At 39.5% G+C, this 17466-nt stretch overlaps 1 protein-coding gene across 3 annotated transcripts in view; it reads left to right on the forward strand.

Moving 5' to 3' along the window:
* The window catches only part of LOC149141551 (putative GTP-binding protein OBGC2), a 396755-nt gene that overhangs the window by 358728 nt on the left and 20561 nt on the right, over positions 1–17466 (forward strand). For all 3 annotated transcript variants that reach the window (XM_089449015.1, XM_089449017.1, XM_089449016.1), the window contains exons 8-9: positions 9331–9405; positions 9582–9799. In XM_089449015.1, the coding sequence (XP_089305141.1) occupies positions 9331–9405; positions 9582–9799 (293 nt within the window). The remainder of the gene's footprint in view (positions 1–9330; positions 9406–9581; positions 9800–17466) is intronic.

Raw genomic sequence — 17466 nt, forward strand, 5'->3', positions numbered from 1 at the left:
GTCCATCATTAAAATCTCTTAGAGTCTTATTTTCACAGGCTATCCTCATCCATTTACCTAGGGACTACCCCCCTTGAATTGTCTAGGAGAAAGTCTAAACGGAGTGAGTAACGATTTGAGAGTGATAGCCCTTACTCTGAGCGTTGTCGCGGTGCCTAAACACTTTGCACGACAACATTTTTGGCGCTGTTGCCGGGGAACAATTTATTGGGCCTTGGCTCTACGACATTCATCTTTCATCTTTCTATCTTTTATTTTAACTGGCAACGACAACCTTTTTTAGCGCCGTTGCCGGGGACATTTTATTCTCGGCGTTTCAACGACATTTCCTCATCATTCATCTTTCATCTTTCTCATCTATCATTAGAGCCGACAAAGCCAACACTTCTTGGCATTGCCACCGGGGACCGATTTATTGGGCCTTAGATTTACGACATTCATCATTTCAATCATCTCATCTTTTCCGCTATTAATTAGCTTGTCAAGCGGCACAACATTTCCTAGCGTCATTTGATCTTTTCATGGCCCTATCTTTCGTCATCTCATTAATCGTTTCATCTGCACCTTTAGCACCTGGACATTTCGGTTCATTTCTTTGTTTGGGTGGCGACTCCACTTCTTCCATTTATTATTTCTCAGACAAGAAGCCCTCCCTTATATCCGGTTGTTTGTTTGCCTTTTTGGATCTTAGAGCTAGATTCATGTTCAAGTGGTGACTCCACTTCTTTCATTTCTTACAAGAGTTTCTACTAGAGGCTTGCTTTTTGTGGATCTCTTGATTTTCTTGAGCAGGGTTCTCTCTCTAGCATCCATTTGGTCCCTCATTATCCCTTCAAGCAAGTCATCATGGATGATTCGTTTACTCCGTTTCATTTTACTGATCTTCTCCATGATATTCCGGAAGTGGCCATTCATAAATTGTCTTTGTTCTCGGGTGGTGATTTAGTCGCTGTTAGAAAGAATCTATGCAGGTTTACTCATACAATGCTCAAATATTGTCGTTCTCCCTAGTATGATCATGAAGATGTCAAAATACGTCTATTTTCCTTTTCTTTAGAGGGTGATGCTTTGAATTGGTTTAATAATTGTCCTGAAGATTCTTTTGTTTCTTTACAAGACATCATCAATGATTTTAAAGATAGATATGGTTATCAAGGTAGCTCGCCTTGTGCCCCAAAAATTATGCAGCAAAATGAAAGTGATCTTGTGAAGGATCTAGTTGTCAATGAAAGATTTCAAGACAATTCTCCATATCAGAATGTGCCATCCACTTGTACTGTTGCAAGTCAAATCCATGACAGTGGAAAAACAGGGCCAAGTTGTCAAATCAGTGTCAACAATGAAAGGCAAAATGATAAGCAAATTATAGAAGAACTAAAGCAGTTGATTAAAGACATGCAGTTCAGTCAAACACAGTTGGTAAAAAATATGGAGCTTAATCAAGAAAAAATTGTAACTGATTACGTCAAGGATATGAGAACTTTGTACGCTCAACTGGAAAAACATGATGAGGAGATGGAAATCATGAAAATTAAACACTCTGATCACGTAACCACCATAGTAGAAAAGTGTGCTCAAAATATGGAGGATATGAGGACCGACATGTAGAAGGAAATGGAAACCATGACAGCTAATCATGGCAGAGAAATTAATTCTAAGCAAAGCAAGTTATTAACTATGGATGAAGAAATGACCATCATGAGATTCGATTATAACAATCAGTTAGCTACCATGCGAGCAAATCATAAGAAAGAGATAAACTATATGCAAACTGTTTCAAGGGCATGAAAGCAACGAATGAAAAAGTAATAAAAGATGTGGAAGTTGGTCAGATATGTCTTCAGAATAAGTTATTGACCATGGAGGAAAACCATGCCAAGGAAGTCAGTGCTATGAAGGTTGAACACTCTAGCCAGATGGATGCCATAACAATACAGGTACAGAAGCTTCAACATTAGTTAGAGGATGAAAGAAACAAGGAAATGTCAACAGATCATAAGCCTCCTTATCTGCTGCAGCAAGCTCCATCTTATTATGAGGAGGTCATTTGTTCCATTGAAAAGTGGTTAATTGAAGGTGACCCAGATAAAATTGAAATTGATAAGAATCAGGTTGATGCTCACATGGTTAATCCACCAATCATAGAAGATCAAGTTATAACTCATGACACCTGTGAGACCGATCCATCATTCTTGACAGAGCAGATGCAGAATTAAGAGCGACATGTCATGCATATCTTGCATACTTCATCTGAGAGTTTTGAAGCAGAATGTTCCACATCATCAGTGATACAACCTGCCAAAAAGGAAAAGCGCAAGAGAAAGAGAATGAGAAAGTGATTTGATGCATCAGATGGCCACGAGCAACTTGATTTTCGGATAGGAAAAAGTCCTACCGTATGCAGAATTAGACATGGCACATCCGAGAAATAGCCGACAGATTTGCCTGAAAGCAGGCAAATGCTCAGTATGCACTATATTGAATGCATCTGATGCCATGGGGCATCTTTGTATTGTATTTGTAACCTTATGCCCTGTTATTTTAGTGTTTCATTTTGTAGTTATATTTGTGTTTTTCATGTTATTAGACTAGTTAATAAATGAAGAGCTTATATATTTCCTGTGCTTACGTTATATGATGATTTTTGGATCGACGCTACTTATGTTATGTTGTGTGTTGCGTGGATGTAGATTCTGGATTCTCACATTCCTTTGTTGTAGCAACGTGTCCCCAACTAGAGCCAGATGTTGACCACTACGTGTCAACGACCCATAGCAGTACGCACCCTTTTTCGCAAAAGGGATAGCACCTGATCGATGTGTTCCTGCCATCTAGCTTTCATCGTCAGCCTGAGGATCATGTTATAATGCAAACCCATTCTGCATGTGTATAATGTAAATAATCTCAGCAGATCCTTGTCGTGTATGTAATTACCTAGGGAAACCTACTTTTTTGGTGGCGATCTACATTCCGGGAGGTTTTTTGTCTCACCGATCCATTCTCGGATGGTTGGCAAAGTTTTCCTTCAGCCTTACCTCAAAGCCGGAATGGATTTTGTCATTGGGATCTTAGGACTGTCTGAGTGTTCTAAGTCGAGTTTATGTGAAAGTGATTTGGGAATAATCCTAACCATTTGGTTAGGTTATTTTATTACAAATTGCTTGGTGTGCTAGATTATTTGTGTCACAGAAATGTGTAGTCTATGAAGGTCTTCTGCAAATGGGTTTTCCCACTTGAGATGTAAAAAATGTGAAATCATGATGTAAAGTGTTTTGAGGGTTGGAAAAATAATTTATCCCCTCATAGGTTAATTAATTAAATTTTTTTGCCAAAATTAATTAAAATCCTAAGCCAGAAATTTGATTAATTCTAGGTCCTAGATAAATTTAAATTCTCCAAAGGCAAAATTATGGTCCTTAAAAAATTAAAGTTTAAGAGGTCCAGGGACCAAGGTAAATTAATTATTTTACTAAATTTTAAGCCTTGAGTCCCTGGGATTAATTCAAAGTCAAAATTCTAAGGAAATTAATTCAAAAATTTAATTAATTTTTGAATTAATTAAAATGCATTTAATTGAAAATTTTGAATTTCCTCAATAATTTAAAATTTCGACGGATGAGATTAAAAGAAATTTTAATCCTCATCAACGGTCGAGATTGCTTTGACGATGATCACTCGAACTAGCCGTTGGAGGATTTATCTTTAAATAGGAGGTCATTTGTTAGTCAGTTCATCCGATCTTTTGATCGTGTACTAAGCGAAAAGCTCTCTTGTAATCTTTTTATGAGCAATAAAGAAAGACTTTGGGGTTAATTTCTGTTGGTGTTACTCTTCGTGGAAATACTGTAAGATGTGTCATTTTCATGCATAGATTTCTTTTTAACCATTGATGATAGCTTTCTGAAGAGTGATATGAGTACAGGTATCTTGCTCGGTCGCTGGGGTTTGAATAATAATTTAAGTTTTGAATATAATAACAGGTATCTCTATTAAATCTGAATTTATTATCGTTTTCTCGCTCTATGTTGATCGCTGAATTGAGTTTTGTAAGAAAGTCTTGATTTTTTAGATCATCGGGTGTTCGGGGAAGTTCTCGATTCAACCAGCCAACTCCCGATCCGTGTTTTCTGAAGAGCCCAGCTTGAATTTTTTCCTGGGCTTATCATAAGATATTTTTTATGGGTGATGCATGAAGGGTTTTGAGCTCAGTACCTCCTTTAAAATTCAAAAACTTTAATTTTTTTGGTGCTAAATTGTTAGATCTGGCTGTTAAGAGAGCCTCAGATCATCAGATCTGGGAGCAGAGTCGGACTCACACCCCCTAGATCTGATAGATCTTCCATTTATGTACATAGATCTGTAGTTATTTTCAATTTTCTAACTTGGGTTTTTGGGGTTTTAGTTTTTTTGGGTCATTGTATATGTTGTTTGGGTGTTTCTTGTTGTCCTGTAGCTACAGATCTGATGCTGAAATCTGTGCAGAGTCCAAATCTAGGCCCTGGAGGGTAAGATCTGGATCTCTGGGGTCCATCAACATCATTTTGGCAGGGTTTCTATCCAGAGATTTTGCAGTCCAAGTGTTTTAATTTTTTTTTTTTTAAATCTGGAAATTTTATAAGGGTTTCAAAGAAATCTAAAGCAGAGCAATTTAAAAATTTAATTAAGATTTCTGGAAAAAAAATTTAGAGGTTTTGGTGGAAGTTTTGGGTCACCATTTTGCAGATTGATTGGATGCCTGGTTTTGGGGTTTACTGTGCATTTTCAAAAAAATTTAGTGCCTTTGCTGCCATTTATCAGAGTTGCGTCTACGGCTCCCATCACCAAACCCTCGCTGTCTCAGTAATCCTCATCTCTGCTTACTGACCAACATTCTCCCTCTTGCTGCTGCGTTCTTCATCCTTCCTTATTTCGCTGGCCTGTGTAGCTCCTCATCTACTACTCGTTGCCCTCCCATTGACCTGCAAAAAAACCCCTGCGGTTTTCAAACTCTCATCCGCTTCCTTCTGTCCTCGCTGCTTGTTCCAGCTCCCTTGCATTCCTTTTCGTTGTCTGCTCTCCACGCATCCTGCAAAACAAATCCTTCACCTCCTCTGCGTGACTTTCATCCACCTCTCCATTTCGGCTACTCTGTCCACATTTGATCTGCATTACTCCCTTGTTGTTGTCCATCCTCCTCCATCCATCACACTTGCAAAAAAAAAAATCTCAAGTTCCCTCTTGCTGTCAGCTTTCAACCCTCCTTGCTGCACCCGCAGTCCTCTCTCTCGTTGCATTTCCCCATCCTTCCGCAACCATCACCGTCGTATCTCCTACGACTCCCTCTCCTGCCTGTGCTCTACACGCAGCCTCCTCCAAACCTCAGACCTCCGTCCCTCAATCCTCGTTGCTGCCAAACCTGCGTATTGCCTCTCTCCACCGTCCAAGTTTCCACGCAAACCTGCAAGTAGCAAACAAAGACAATACGCTTTCGATTTTTTTTATTTTTTTATCATTTCGTTTGTTTATATTTCCTTTTTAGTGTTAGGGTTATTTTCTTTGCTTTCGATTTTTGTTTATGTATATACTTTATTTAGGTTAGTTCTCATTTTTATTTAGTTAGCATTAGTTTATTTTTTATTTCATTTTTGTAATGTGAATGGTCTTGTTTATATTTAGTTTGCTTTAGTGCTTTTATTTGGTTTGGTTTATGTTACTTTGGTTAGGTTTCATTAAAAACAATAAATTTCGATTTAGTTTTTGTTTATTTTTTTATTATTTATTTATGATTTCAATTTTATATTAAAAATCTAAAAAACATTTAAAAAATATAAAATCCTAAAAATTTAAATACCAAAAACATTACAATTAAAAAAAAATCATTAAAATCATAAAAAAAAAATTAAAAAAAAATTCATGACATTTTTGAAAAACCTAAAAATCCTAAACATTAAAAAAATTTAAATTTGTGACTAAGGATTTAAAATGAAATAAATTAAGGGGTTTTCGCTTAAAAATTAAAATTTTTAATGTGGCCTATGGCCCATTAAAAATTTCGATTTTTTTTACCCATTGATTTGTTTTACTCCTTTTGTTATTGCCTAAGGAATAATTAAGATTTAAATTTGAAGTTCCTTAGTGTTATTAAATGCATTTTTATGATTTTCCTATAGTCAAAGTACGATAAATGTTTTAAGTTTTATGATTTTCCTATAGTCAAAGTACAATAAATGTTTTAAGTTATATTGACTGTTGGAAAAAATTAATTAATTCTAGATCTTGGTCATTAACGATAATCATCTTAAATCCGGAATATCTTGCGTGATACAGTTTTGGGCGTTTATATTGATTATTCATGATTGTCATTATTTGTCACATATTTGTAAAGTGTTCTGGATAACTTGTTTTACTTTATCTACGATTAATTTAGCATAAAGACATTGGTCTATAATTGTTTCTATTTTGTGGCCGTGTCTTGTTTACATTGGAGTTTAATCTATTCATCTGATTTAATCGAGATTCATTTAGATTCATCAAGTTGTCCATCATTAAAATCTCCTAGAGTCTATTTTTCACAGGCTATCCTCATCCATTTACCTAGGTACTACCACCCTTGACTTGTCTAGGAGAGAGTCTAAACAGAGTGAGTAAGGATTTAAGAGTGACAGCCCTTACTCTGAGCGTTGTCACGGTGCCTAGACACTTTGCGCAACAACACATCCTTTTACTTAAAATTTTAATATTACCATGAAATGAATCAAGATGTTTGAGAGTGGTTCCAACCTCATCAGATTTCATATGGAGAAAATAGAATTTCATATCCCATTCAAAATTCAGCAGACTTAACAGTTTCCAGGATCAATGGGATTGTGGTGTTTCATTGGTTTAAACCTCTGAAACCGGATTTGTGGAAATAGGTCAACATGTCCCGAATCCGGCGAATCGGACACGATTCGTGCCAATTCGTGTCTGGAAATTGGGACACATCGTGTCCGATTGGGACACGATCGAATCTGGATTGTGTCCCAATCGGACACATTATGTCCTGATTTTCGAACACGAATCCGGAAGAAGTGACCCACACGGCCTAAAAAAGGCAACTTCGTTGTTCTTTTTTATCATTTTCTCTTCTCTCTTTTGCAGTAGGTTTGTTGTGAGGGGTTTGGAGCAAGGAGCAAAGGGTATTTCTGCATCTAGTGTGCACATATTTTGTGCAACTTCCTGATGCGCCATTTAGTTAACACTCATTTGCTCATTACAGTCTAAACTTCTTTTTTCCCATTCAACTTTATGGGTTCCTCTACCAATTTCTAACTTTGTTGGTTTGATCTTATCCTAATCTTCATAACGAATTACTTTGTTCTCAGGGGTATTGTCATTTTAAAAATGTTCTTCAGTCATGTGTTCTTCTAATTGTTGTTTTAGCCTCAAGTTCTCTGTGGTCAAGGTTTGACATGGCTTTGCCCTTCCTGTTTGGTTTTTAAGAAGGAAACACATATGTAATGTATCATTGTTAATTAAACTGGAAGAACCTAGTTTGCAGTGACTGAAATGATTTTTATTGTTAATTATTTCATTGCTTTGAACAGTTTCATCTAACGAAATATTTACTATTATAGTTGACAGTGTAAATGTCCTGTTGAAGCATTCAGTTGTAATTTTAGAGTTTTGCATATTAAACACTTCAGAAGTAGGTTATTTGTAGTTGAGAAAACTACAGCTGTTAGTGTCTTTATCTTACTATCTTGTCTTTCTCCTATTGGATCATTGATGAATTGAATATGTATTATGAATTTATGATTTATCATTTATGTGACATGTCACAAATTACAATTGTATTTGAATTTTGTATGTACTATGCATGCTATAATGTTACTAACTTACTTTGTAAACAATAAAACTTACATCTAGATGAAGATCTATGTTTGAAATCAATGAATTTGTATCATGAATGAGAATTTGTGTAAGAAATATCTAATTTTTAATATATATATATATATATATATATATATGACGTATCTGAACGTGTCCTGTGCCGGGGGGTCAATGTGTCCGAATCCAACACTCGAATCCCCATATCTGATGAATCCCAAATCCACGTGTCAAGTTACTTAGGTTTAAACTTTATATCATGTATGAGGGCATGTGATTGGCATTTAATCAAGAGCACCAAGCCCTATGTGTACCCCAGTATTGGTGTTGTTGATTGTTGAACTCCTTTGTCATGGCCTTAGCAAAAATGTACCGTTCACTCAAGTCAAAATTATTGATTAGATATGTTAAGCTTTCTCTACCATATTATAAGGCTTGGATTAGGCTGTTTGATCAAAATTGGGCAATGTTGACCAATATCCCTAGAGAATCGAAGTAGAGGCAAAGGCTAGACAAGAGAAGAGGAATCTAGATTCTAGATGGTTGACGCTGGAATAATCAATCATTGATGTACAATGGATGCCATATCTATCTTGATTTATGTAAAAATATGCATGTTTTCATGTCTTCTACATCTAATTTGGTATATATATAGTAGACGCTTCTGAGACGCTTCACTTCCTAGATTTTTAGGAAATGACGCTTCCGAGACGCTTCACTTACTAGATTTTTGGGAAATGATGCTTCTGTGTCCCGGCTTCCAAAAAACGTCCCTGCTTCGTGCAACATAACCATAAAAAACAATCCCACTATAGTGATCTGCTCTAGGGGGTTCAATATGACAACGAAGTACCATGGGAAATAATCAAATAAGAAGGCAATACACATCCTCTAACCAAGATGCAGCAATAATAACCTATTGAACATAACACTCTAAGTGCAACCTACCTAATACGGTTTTCAACTGCATCAAATGCCTATTGCTATATGAGGGGTAACACAACCTTTTGGAGAAAATGATTCTTTGTTAATATAGAAATTAAGAAAAATCTAAAATCTATTAAGAGAATAGTATCTTAAAACTCAAAAACAGCTTACATGACCACTAAGAAAACATATTCAATGGTCATGTATCACTATTCTGAATCGGCAATTCCTAATCAGGAGGCATCAAATGGAAATAACAGTGTTCTGTTTTTGTATTTAAAGCTGCTCATATAAGTTCATATGTTCATCTTGTTTTCCTTCAGACAATTTGGTTATAACAATGGCTTGATAGCTGAAAGATTAATTTGGTTTATCTTTTTATTCTAAGTGTAATTGCAGACAGATTTAATACAATATTAAAATTCCTTGATTTTAGAGATCTTATGCTATGTTTGATTGACTACATTATTGCATTCTTTCTCACTTTATTTTTCTTGTGAATTTAATATTTTCCGTGATCCTGAGAGATCTACATGAAAATTTATTTCTTTGCAGGAATTATGTATGTACAACCCAAATTACCTTGAAAGGCCCCATATGGTGGTTTTAAACAAGCTTGATCTTCCAGAGGTCCATTTCTACCTTGGCACTCATTATTGAAAATTTGGATTTCTTATATGACAATTTTCTGGTGAAACTTGAAAGCATGATTTTTCTAGATAGGGTTTGTTATTTTTACCAGGTGAAAATTGTGGATATTTTTGGCTCAATCATTAATTTTTCTAAATTCTGAGACTTGTGTGTAGGCAAAAGAAAGGTTTGATTTTATGTCCAAAGAGATAGAACGAATTGGTTCCCTTGAAAATGTACCTGAAGCTGTGCACATGTTGGTAGAAGGAAACGATTGTGAGGATGTGGAAGCTTGCATAAATTCTGAGGGAGACAGTGCAACTACTTCTCTAAAGCAAGAAAAAACGATGGAAGACTACCCACGTCCAGTAGTGGTTGTTGGCATCAGTGCATTGTATGTGTCTCCCTTTCTTTGTCTCTCTCTCACACACATGCACTGATCTCAATATCATTGTTGATGTCCAGAATTCTTTCAAGATGCCCTGTTAGTATGAAGCGTTTACATTGTTCTATTCTTGAAGTTCATGTTGGAAATTAAGATTGTTATGATCTAATGGGAGTGTATAAGGGGTTAAATGTGGTTGACCTAATATGAATCCACATGTGTAATGAGAAAGAATATGATATAGAGGTCAATGTAGTCATTATTGTATATCTGAACTTACGATTTGGATATATTGATGTACTTGGGCCATTTGGAGGAGGTTCTCCTAACAAATAAGAAGTTATTGGGTAAACCATCGCTATTATCACTTTGGAAGATGTGTTCCAAACTTCCATATATGCATTCTTTGATCTGTTATTTTAAGTACTGAGTTTATGCCACTTGGTATTAGAGTGGCTAATTCTTGGTTTGGGCACCTTGTATGGTTTTTGCTATAAATTTTGCTATGGAACTCCAAATGAGGTGAGACCAATGTTCCACCAAGTTTCCGGGATGGGGGGACACAGGAACAGGGTGTGAAAATTCCTATACTCTGAAGGAACCCCTACTGCAGCAAATTTGAATCTACTTCACCTACTTGATTGTTTAACATAGATTCATCAAGTTATTCTTCTGAATACTGAAGAAAATTACTTCTGCAGCCTACACTAATTAAATATTTGATCTCATGAAACAAAAAACAAAGAAAAGAACAAGATACATAGGACACTTATTTTTGGACATTATAGTCCCCGGAAAAACCCAATGCAGGAAAAGCGGTGTAGCAATTCTAAGGGTTTTATTATTATGCAGGAGAAATATATGAATACAAATCTAGGATGCTCATCTAGCAATCCTTTATAGAGAAAATACTGGAGGAAACTCTGAGTGAGTTTTACCTCACTTCACCTGGCAGAATTCCACCTGATCCGGCACGAGATTGGCTAGCCCCGGCTATTTCTGTGCTGGCCCTGTGTCACCTTCTCTACACTCTACATCAACTCTCTCGGCTGTTCCGGCAGTTCCAGATTCTGCATGGTAGGCAACTTTTTTGCATCAGCTCTCCCGGCTACAGAGCTACCTCTGTGTCAGCTCTCCCGACAGTTCCGGCAGTTATGGATTCTGCATGACAGGCATATTTTCTACGTCAGCTCTCCTGACTACTGCGTTCTCTCTGCAAGCTTTCTCCACCTCTCTGTTCTGTATTCTCCGGAAAGTCCTTCCGGATTCTCATTGCCTCTCAGCTACAAGATCTCCCCAATCGATTTTCCTCCTCAGAACTTCTCACCTCGGAAAATCGATTTCCTCAATCTCTCTGTGTGTGTTTCCAAATGAACCCCCAACCTCCATTTTATACTTTTCCTATTGAGTCTTCAACGACCGAGATTAAGTCTCTAATCAACGGCTAAAGTTAAAACATGACTTGATCTGCCTTCTAAATCATTCTCACCCATATTTTGATTAATACCCATTAACATTTTTATTTCCCTAAGTTTAGGCTTAAGAACTCCATTAAAAATATTAATTATTTTAATAAAATACAATCTGGGTGGAATTTCACCAAACGGATTCTGGGTTCTTTAGAACTCATGTGCCTTAGCCTCTTCACCAATTTTCAAGGCTAGAGCACTTCCAATGCTACCAAAAATTAACACTCCCTCTTAGCGAGGAATGTGCTCTAGCAACAATGTCCACCTGCATGCTGCTCTGTTTCTGAAGAACCTCCTTTCTGCACTGTTGTTGCCACTAACACTGTGTTGTCACTGCTACTGTATTGTTGCCCATGAAACTGCCACTGCCACTATTGCATCTGTACTACAGCTCCCTCTCAAACGCTGCATCTGCTATTCTGTTAGCACTGCCACTGCTAACACTACATCCGTACTACAACTCAGTCGTTGAGAGAAGCAACTGAAAAACATCCAAAATTAGCTGAACTTAATTGTGTTCAGCATAATATAATGAATGTTGGAATCTCACTGTTGCTGACCCTCTAGATCTTCTACATTACTGCTAACTCCTGCACTGTGCCAACTTCACTGTTGCCAACCTTGCTTTGCGTTGATCAATCTTTGGTCCCCAGCTACTGCATTTGTCCTCCAAACACTCCACTGCATGATCTGACACTAAGTCCATCTCGCTACTGCTGAATCTTGGGCTCTCGTAGCAAGAAATTGATCTAAAATATGGACTCCTCAAGGATCCCGCCCATATGTAGTCCTCTCGACTACAACTGAATATCGCCCCAACTCCCTCTTGGAGATGCGTGAGCTCTCATGGCATACTCTTCCTCATCAATCTTCACGGCTGCAACTTTAGGATCATGCTTCTCATCCTTATCCTTTTGCTTCAAAGGACACTGAGAGGCAAAGTGGCCCAACTCGCCACATCTGAAACATTTCACCTTCGAAATGTCCTTTCGCTTCTGCTGCCCCTTCGATGCTAGCGCTGCATTTTCCTCCTTGTCCGTGTAAAAACTCCAAGGTGTAAAAACTAGCTTTTAAAAATATAAAACTTGAAAAAATCAGCTAGTTAATTATGCTAAAGTAAAACGATATATATATATATATATATATATATATATATATATATTTTTTATATATAAAGTGGTTGTTGAATATGCCTTACCTTGTCTCACAATAATTTACCTCAAGATGTCGGTTTGTGAATCACAATTGCACTTAGGTTGATCTTCTATATTGAACAGTGATGTGGGCTTGGTCTCGCGTAGAGAATATCGCCTCCACTTATGTCTTAAGACTCCTCCACACCTTTTGGATTCATGTAATGTTCCAATTTTTGTCAGTGCAAAATTCACTAAGGAGTTTTGCCAATTTTTGGTGATAATAAATAAAAAGGAGAAAATATTATTTTGTGGGAGAAAAGTGGATATTATTATTTTAATGAAGAATGGCAGCAAAGTAGTATTTTATTAGTGGAAGGTGGGGACCACCAAGGGAGAGGGTTAGCAATTATAATTAGAACTTGGAGGCCTCCATTTGGTATCTTTTGATTATTTGACAATCTAACACTAGTTCTCTTGAGCAGCTTAGCCAAGACAATTGTGTTGTTTAGCACAAGGAATTTCCAAGTGGAAATTCCAACTCTTCCTTCGATGAACTTCGAGTGTCACCCTAGGAGAGAATTTGGGGAGTTGATTCCGAATCATTGAGGAGCTATTTTACAGGTTTCTTTCAGCTAGTGCTTGCTACTCCAAGGGCGCAAAAGAATTTCATGGGGGTTAAGAGAAGCTAGCAATCAATGGAGTATTGGTCAAAGAATTTGCAGAGAATTATCCTAAGGGAGAACGAATTTTCCTTGGTGATTTGCAGGGGTGAGAGTGCTAAATTTTAGAGGGTCGATTTTGTCTACTCCAGGGTCTATGTAGGGGTTTACTGGCAGCTTTTGTGCACTTGCAAAGATTCAGAATTTGGGGAGCATTCGAGCTGGGATCTGCTTGGTGATTGAGGGGAGAAATTTGCAAGAGATAGGGAGGATTTCTTGGACGGAGAATTGTGCCTAATTTAGCAGTATCTGAACTATGGGGCATTTTTTGGCCAAATTGAGCAATTTACACTTTTTGGGGGTGACGGGAGGTCGGTGGATTCAACCCAAATCCTTTCTGGGTTTTTGTGGTTTTGGTTAGAGGAGGCTAGGATTAATTTTACGTAATTTTCTGAGCACCTCTGAGGGCAGATTTCCTAGTTCCATTTAGTAGCCAACAACATAAATTGTTGGAGGGTGCAGTCTACACTGGGACCATTTCCACCACTTGGGTCCATAAGATATTTTTGGGTTTTGTTGGAGTTGGTGTGGAGAGCCTACATTTAACTTTGCAGAATTTTTGGAGTAGATTTGTGCATTGAAATCTCAGTTCACCTACAACAACAGTGGCAGTAATTTCTGGGTTAGCGTAGAGATTTTTGGGTGGAGTCATTCCAGCAATTGGGCATCACAATTCCAACCTGGGTTTTTCTTAGCTTGTTGTGGCAAGTCCATGTTTCTCTTCTTCATTTATATGTAGCCTATTTTCTCAGTTAATAAAATGGCTCAGCTCTTGGTACAATTTTTGGTGCGATTGTCATTATGTTGGTGTGTTAGTTTTATGGTTACATGTTTATGCTTTATTTGTTGTTATCACTTAATATTTCCCGTTAGGAATATTACAATGGTATCAGAGCCATGATCTTAAACAGTGGTGGGGTAGCCAACTAGATCATGGAAGATTTGGACATGTATGCACAATGACGGGCTAAACCATAGACAACCCATGGCTCAAGGAAGATTTAGTATGCAGGAATTCTAAGGTGGAATCCTCTGGAATGATGAGAGATTAGCCCAATCGAGGAAGGAGTCTGACCAGATTCATCCTCATCCTTACAACAAAGAAACTAGAGGTACGCAGGTCGTGCGGGTGCAAATGTGGGGAAAGTCGACAAAATCAGGGCACCAGATCTCCTCAAAAGGAGCAGGCAGGACAAGAATTGTTAGAGGGTGAGGTGAAGAGGCACTTTTGCTAGTGGAGACCTGGCTTTAGATATCATGACCCTGAGGAGGAGGTTGAGCATGACGTTGAGGGCACGCAGGGTTGTGAGGAGCACGTAGATATACCCAGCGTGACGCAAGAGTCACCTTTGTTGTAGATTGCTTTGATAGCTTCGGATAACACCTTGGGGGAGAGAGTAGAGAACACATCCATAAGGCCATCCATTGACGAGGTGCCAGGAGACACAAAGGTGTCCACCGTTGAGGTGGTGCCATCCGTTGTTGAGGTATCCATTGATGAGGTATCCGGGGTCATGTTTGAGTTTTCAGTTGATAGCAGCGCATAGCAAGTTGATGAAGTGTCGAGGGACATATCCACCATTGATGAGGAGTTGATAGGTACAAAGGCATCCAGATATGTGACAGAGTTTCCAAACGGTAGCTACCTATCACTGATTGTTGAGGATTTTATGCATGATGAGCTATCTGTGGAGGGGCAGTTAGTGGCTCATGTTGAGCCCGTGGTGGAGGAAGATGAACAACCATCCTTGGAGTCCGCCATTGATGAGGCCCAGTCAGGCACATTAGCAGCTAGCAGAGTTGTCGCACTTTTGTTAGTGGAGAACTAGCTTTAGATATCAGCAGCCTGAGGAGGAGGTTGAGCATGACGTTGATGGCATGCAGGGTTGTGAGGAGCACGTAGATATACCCAGCGTGACGCAAGAGTCACCCTTGTTGTAGATTCCTTGATAGCTTCGGCTAACACCTTGGGGATAGAGTAGAGCACACATCCATAGGGCCATCCATTAACGAGGTGCCAGGAGACACAAAGGTGTCCACTATTGAGGAGGTGCCATCCGTTGTTTTGGTATCCATTGATGAGGTATTCGGGGTCGTGTCTGAGTTTTCAGTTGATAGCAGTGCATAGCAGGTTGATGAAGTGTCGAGGGACATATCCACCATTGATGAGGAGTTGATAGGTACAAAGGCATCCAGATATGTGACAGAGTTTCCAGACGGTACCTACCTATCACTAATTGTTGAGGATTTTATGCATGATGAGCTATCTATGGAGGGGCAGTTAGTGGCTCATGTTGAGCCTGTGGTGGAGGAGGATGAACAACCATCCTTGGAGTCAGCCATTGATGAGGAGCAGTGAGGCGCATCGGTAGCTAGCAGAGTTGTCGCACTTTTGCTAGTGGAGACCTGGATTTAGATATCAGGAGCTTGAGGAGCAAGTTGAGCATGACGTTGAGGGCACACAGGGTTGTGAGGAGCATGTAGATATACCCAGCGTGAAGCAAGAGTCACTCTTGTTGTAGATTCCCTTGATAGCTTTGGCTAACACCTTGGGGCAAAGAGTAGAGCACACATCCATATGGCCATCCATTGACGAGGTGCCAGGAGACACAAAGGTGTCCGCCGTTGAGGAGGTGTCATCCGTTGTGTCTGAGTTTTCAGCTGATAGTAGCGCATAGCAGGTTGATGAAGTGTCGAGGGACATATCTACCATTGATGAGGAGTTGATAGGTACAAAGGCATCTAGATATTGGACAGAGTTTCCAAACGGTAGCTACCTATCACTGATTGTTGAGGATTTTATGCATGATGAGCTATCTATGGAGGGGCAGTTAGTTGTTCATGTTGAGCCCGTGGTGGAGGAGGATGAACAACCATCCTTGGAGTCAGCCATTGATGAGGAGCAGTTAGGCGCATCGGCAACTAGCAGAGTTGTCGTACTTTCAGATGACAGCCCTCTTCAGGCCTATATTGATGGGGCTTGTAGCATTATTGGGCCGCCTCCGTGTGTTGGTGAGAGAGAGGACGCATTACGTAGGTAGATTACATGGATTGCCCAAACTAGTGAGATGAGGGGACACGAGTTGTGCAGGGTGCAGCATTCGCAGGATGAAGGACTTGTTCTGTGTATGGTTGTTCGTGCTTGCGATCTTTCCCTTGGGGTTGGATTGTGAGAGATTTTGAGTTGGTACCTGGTGGAGTGGGCTAGGCGTATGGAGTCGGTCATAGGCCAGAGTGAGAGTCAGTAAGCGCGTTCAGGCATCGGGGATACTGGAGGCCCAGGTTGGCATTGGGATCCAAGTGGGACTACAAACCATTTACCAAATACGCGGATTGACTATAGTATTGGTGGTATAGTTGACTCAGCAACTAAGTGCACACATTTGCTAGGGAAGTTTTAGTCAACATCAGTGGCCAATCAATTTGTGAGGGGACTCCATGGGTCATTTAGCTATGCTAGTTGTGCGTGGGGTCACGGGATGATCAACACACTTTGGAAAGAGATTGTTAGAGGAGGTGGCATTGGCAGGCCACTAGAAAATGCCTTGAATGGGGCTAAGGATTCTTCACATTTATGTGGGGCACAAAGGACACAGAGGGCAGAGCAGTGGTGACTTCGCTACTTGTACCTAAGGAGGATTTGGAGGGGAGATCCATTTATCGGAGGGTATGGTGATGCGACGGTGGAGGTGATGATGCCAATCGGGTGTGGGCCGACGCATATTATCATAGCTTTAGGCCATGACATCCAGGGATGTGTAGGAGCATCCAACATTGAGTAGTGGTTTGCAGGTGGGCATGGAGATGCATGGTGGTGTGTCGTAGTGTGTTGGATTGTGTTGTGGAGTAGGAGGAGCATCTCACATCGCATTGAGTACACGCGGGGAGTGACAGGTACAGTGACACAAGTAGGACATGAGACAATACAGGATGGTATAGTAGTAGTAGGGGGTATCCATTAGTGTACAGGGACAAGTTGCAGCGTACAGTGGCATGCCAAGGAGTACAGGGATACTTGGTGGTATGCAATGGCATATGGTGCGACGCAGTAGGCTCTTGGAGCGTTGCCTCCAAGGAGACTTACGGACATGGACATTAGGGGTACCATTGGGTGCAACTCACCCATGATTGATGAGGACATTGTTGAGCCATTGGGGATGCCATGTTCAGCAAAGACAGGTCTTCGATTGGGTTATCAACAAATTCGAGGCGGAGAGAGGGACATCCATAGGATTACTCTTCAGTATCCCTGCTGACTCTTGATCATACCCTTGGGGACCTACCCACCCATCACTCTCCAGTATTGCTTACGGTCACAAAGCATTTAGATATTTCCCATTGATGCTCTCAGT

The sequence above is a fragment of the Pinus tabuliformis genome, chromosome X (genome assembly GCF_031772625.1).
Source record: "Pinus tabuliformis cultivar Carrire ecotype Pingquan chromosome X, CPIR1, whole genome shotgun sequence".
In the NCBI taxonomy this organism is placed as follows: Eukaryota; Viridiplantae; Streptophyta; class Pinopsida; order Pinales; family Pinaceae; genus Pinus; species Pinus tabuliformis.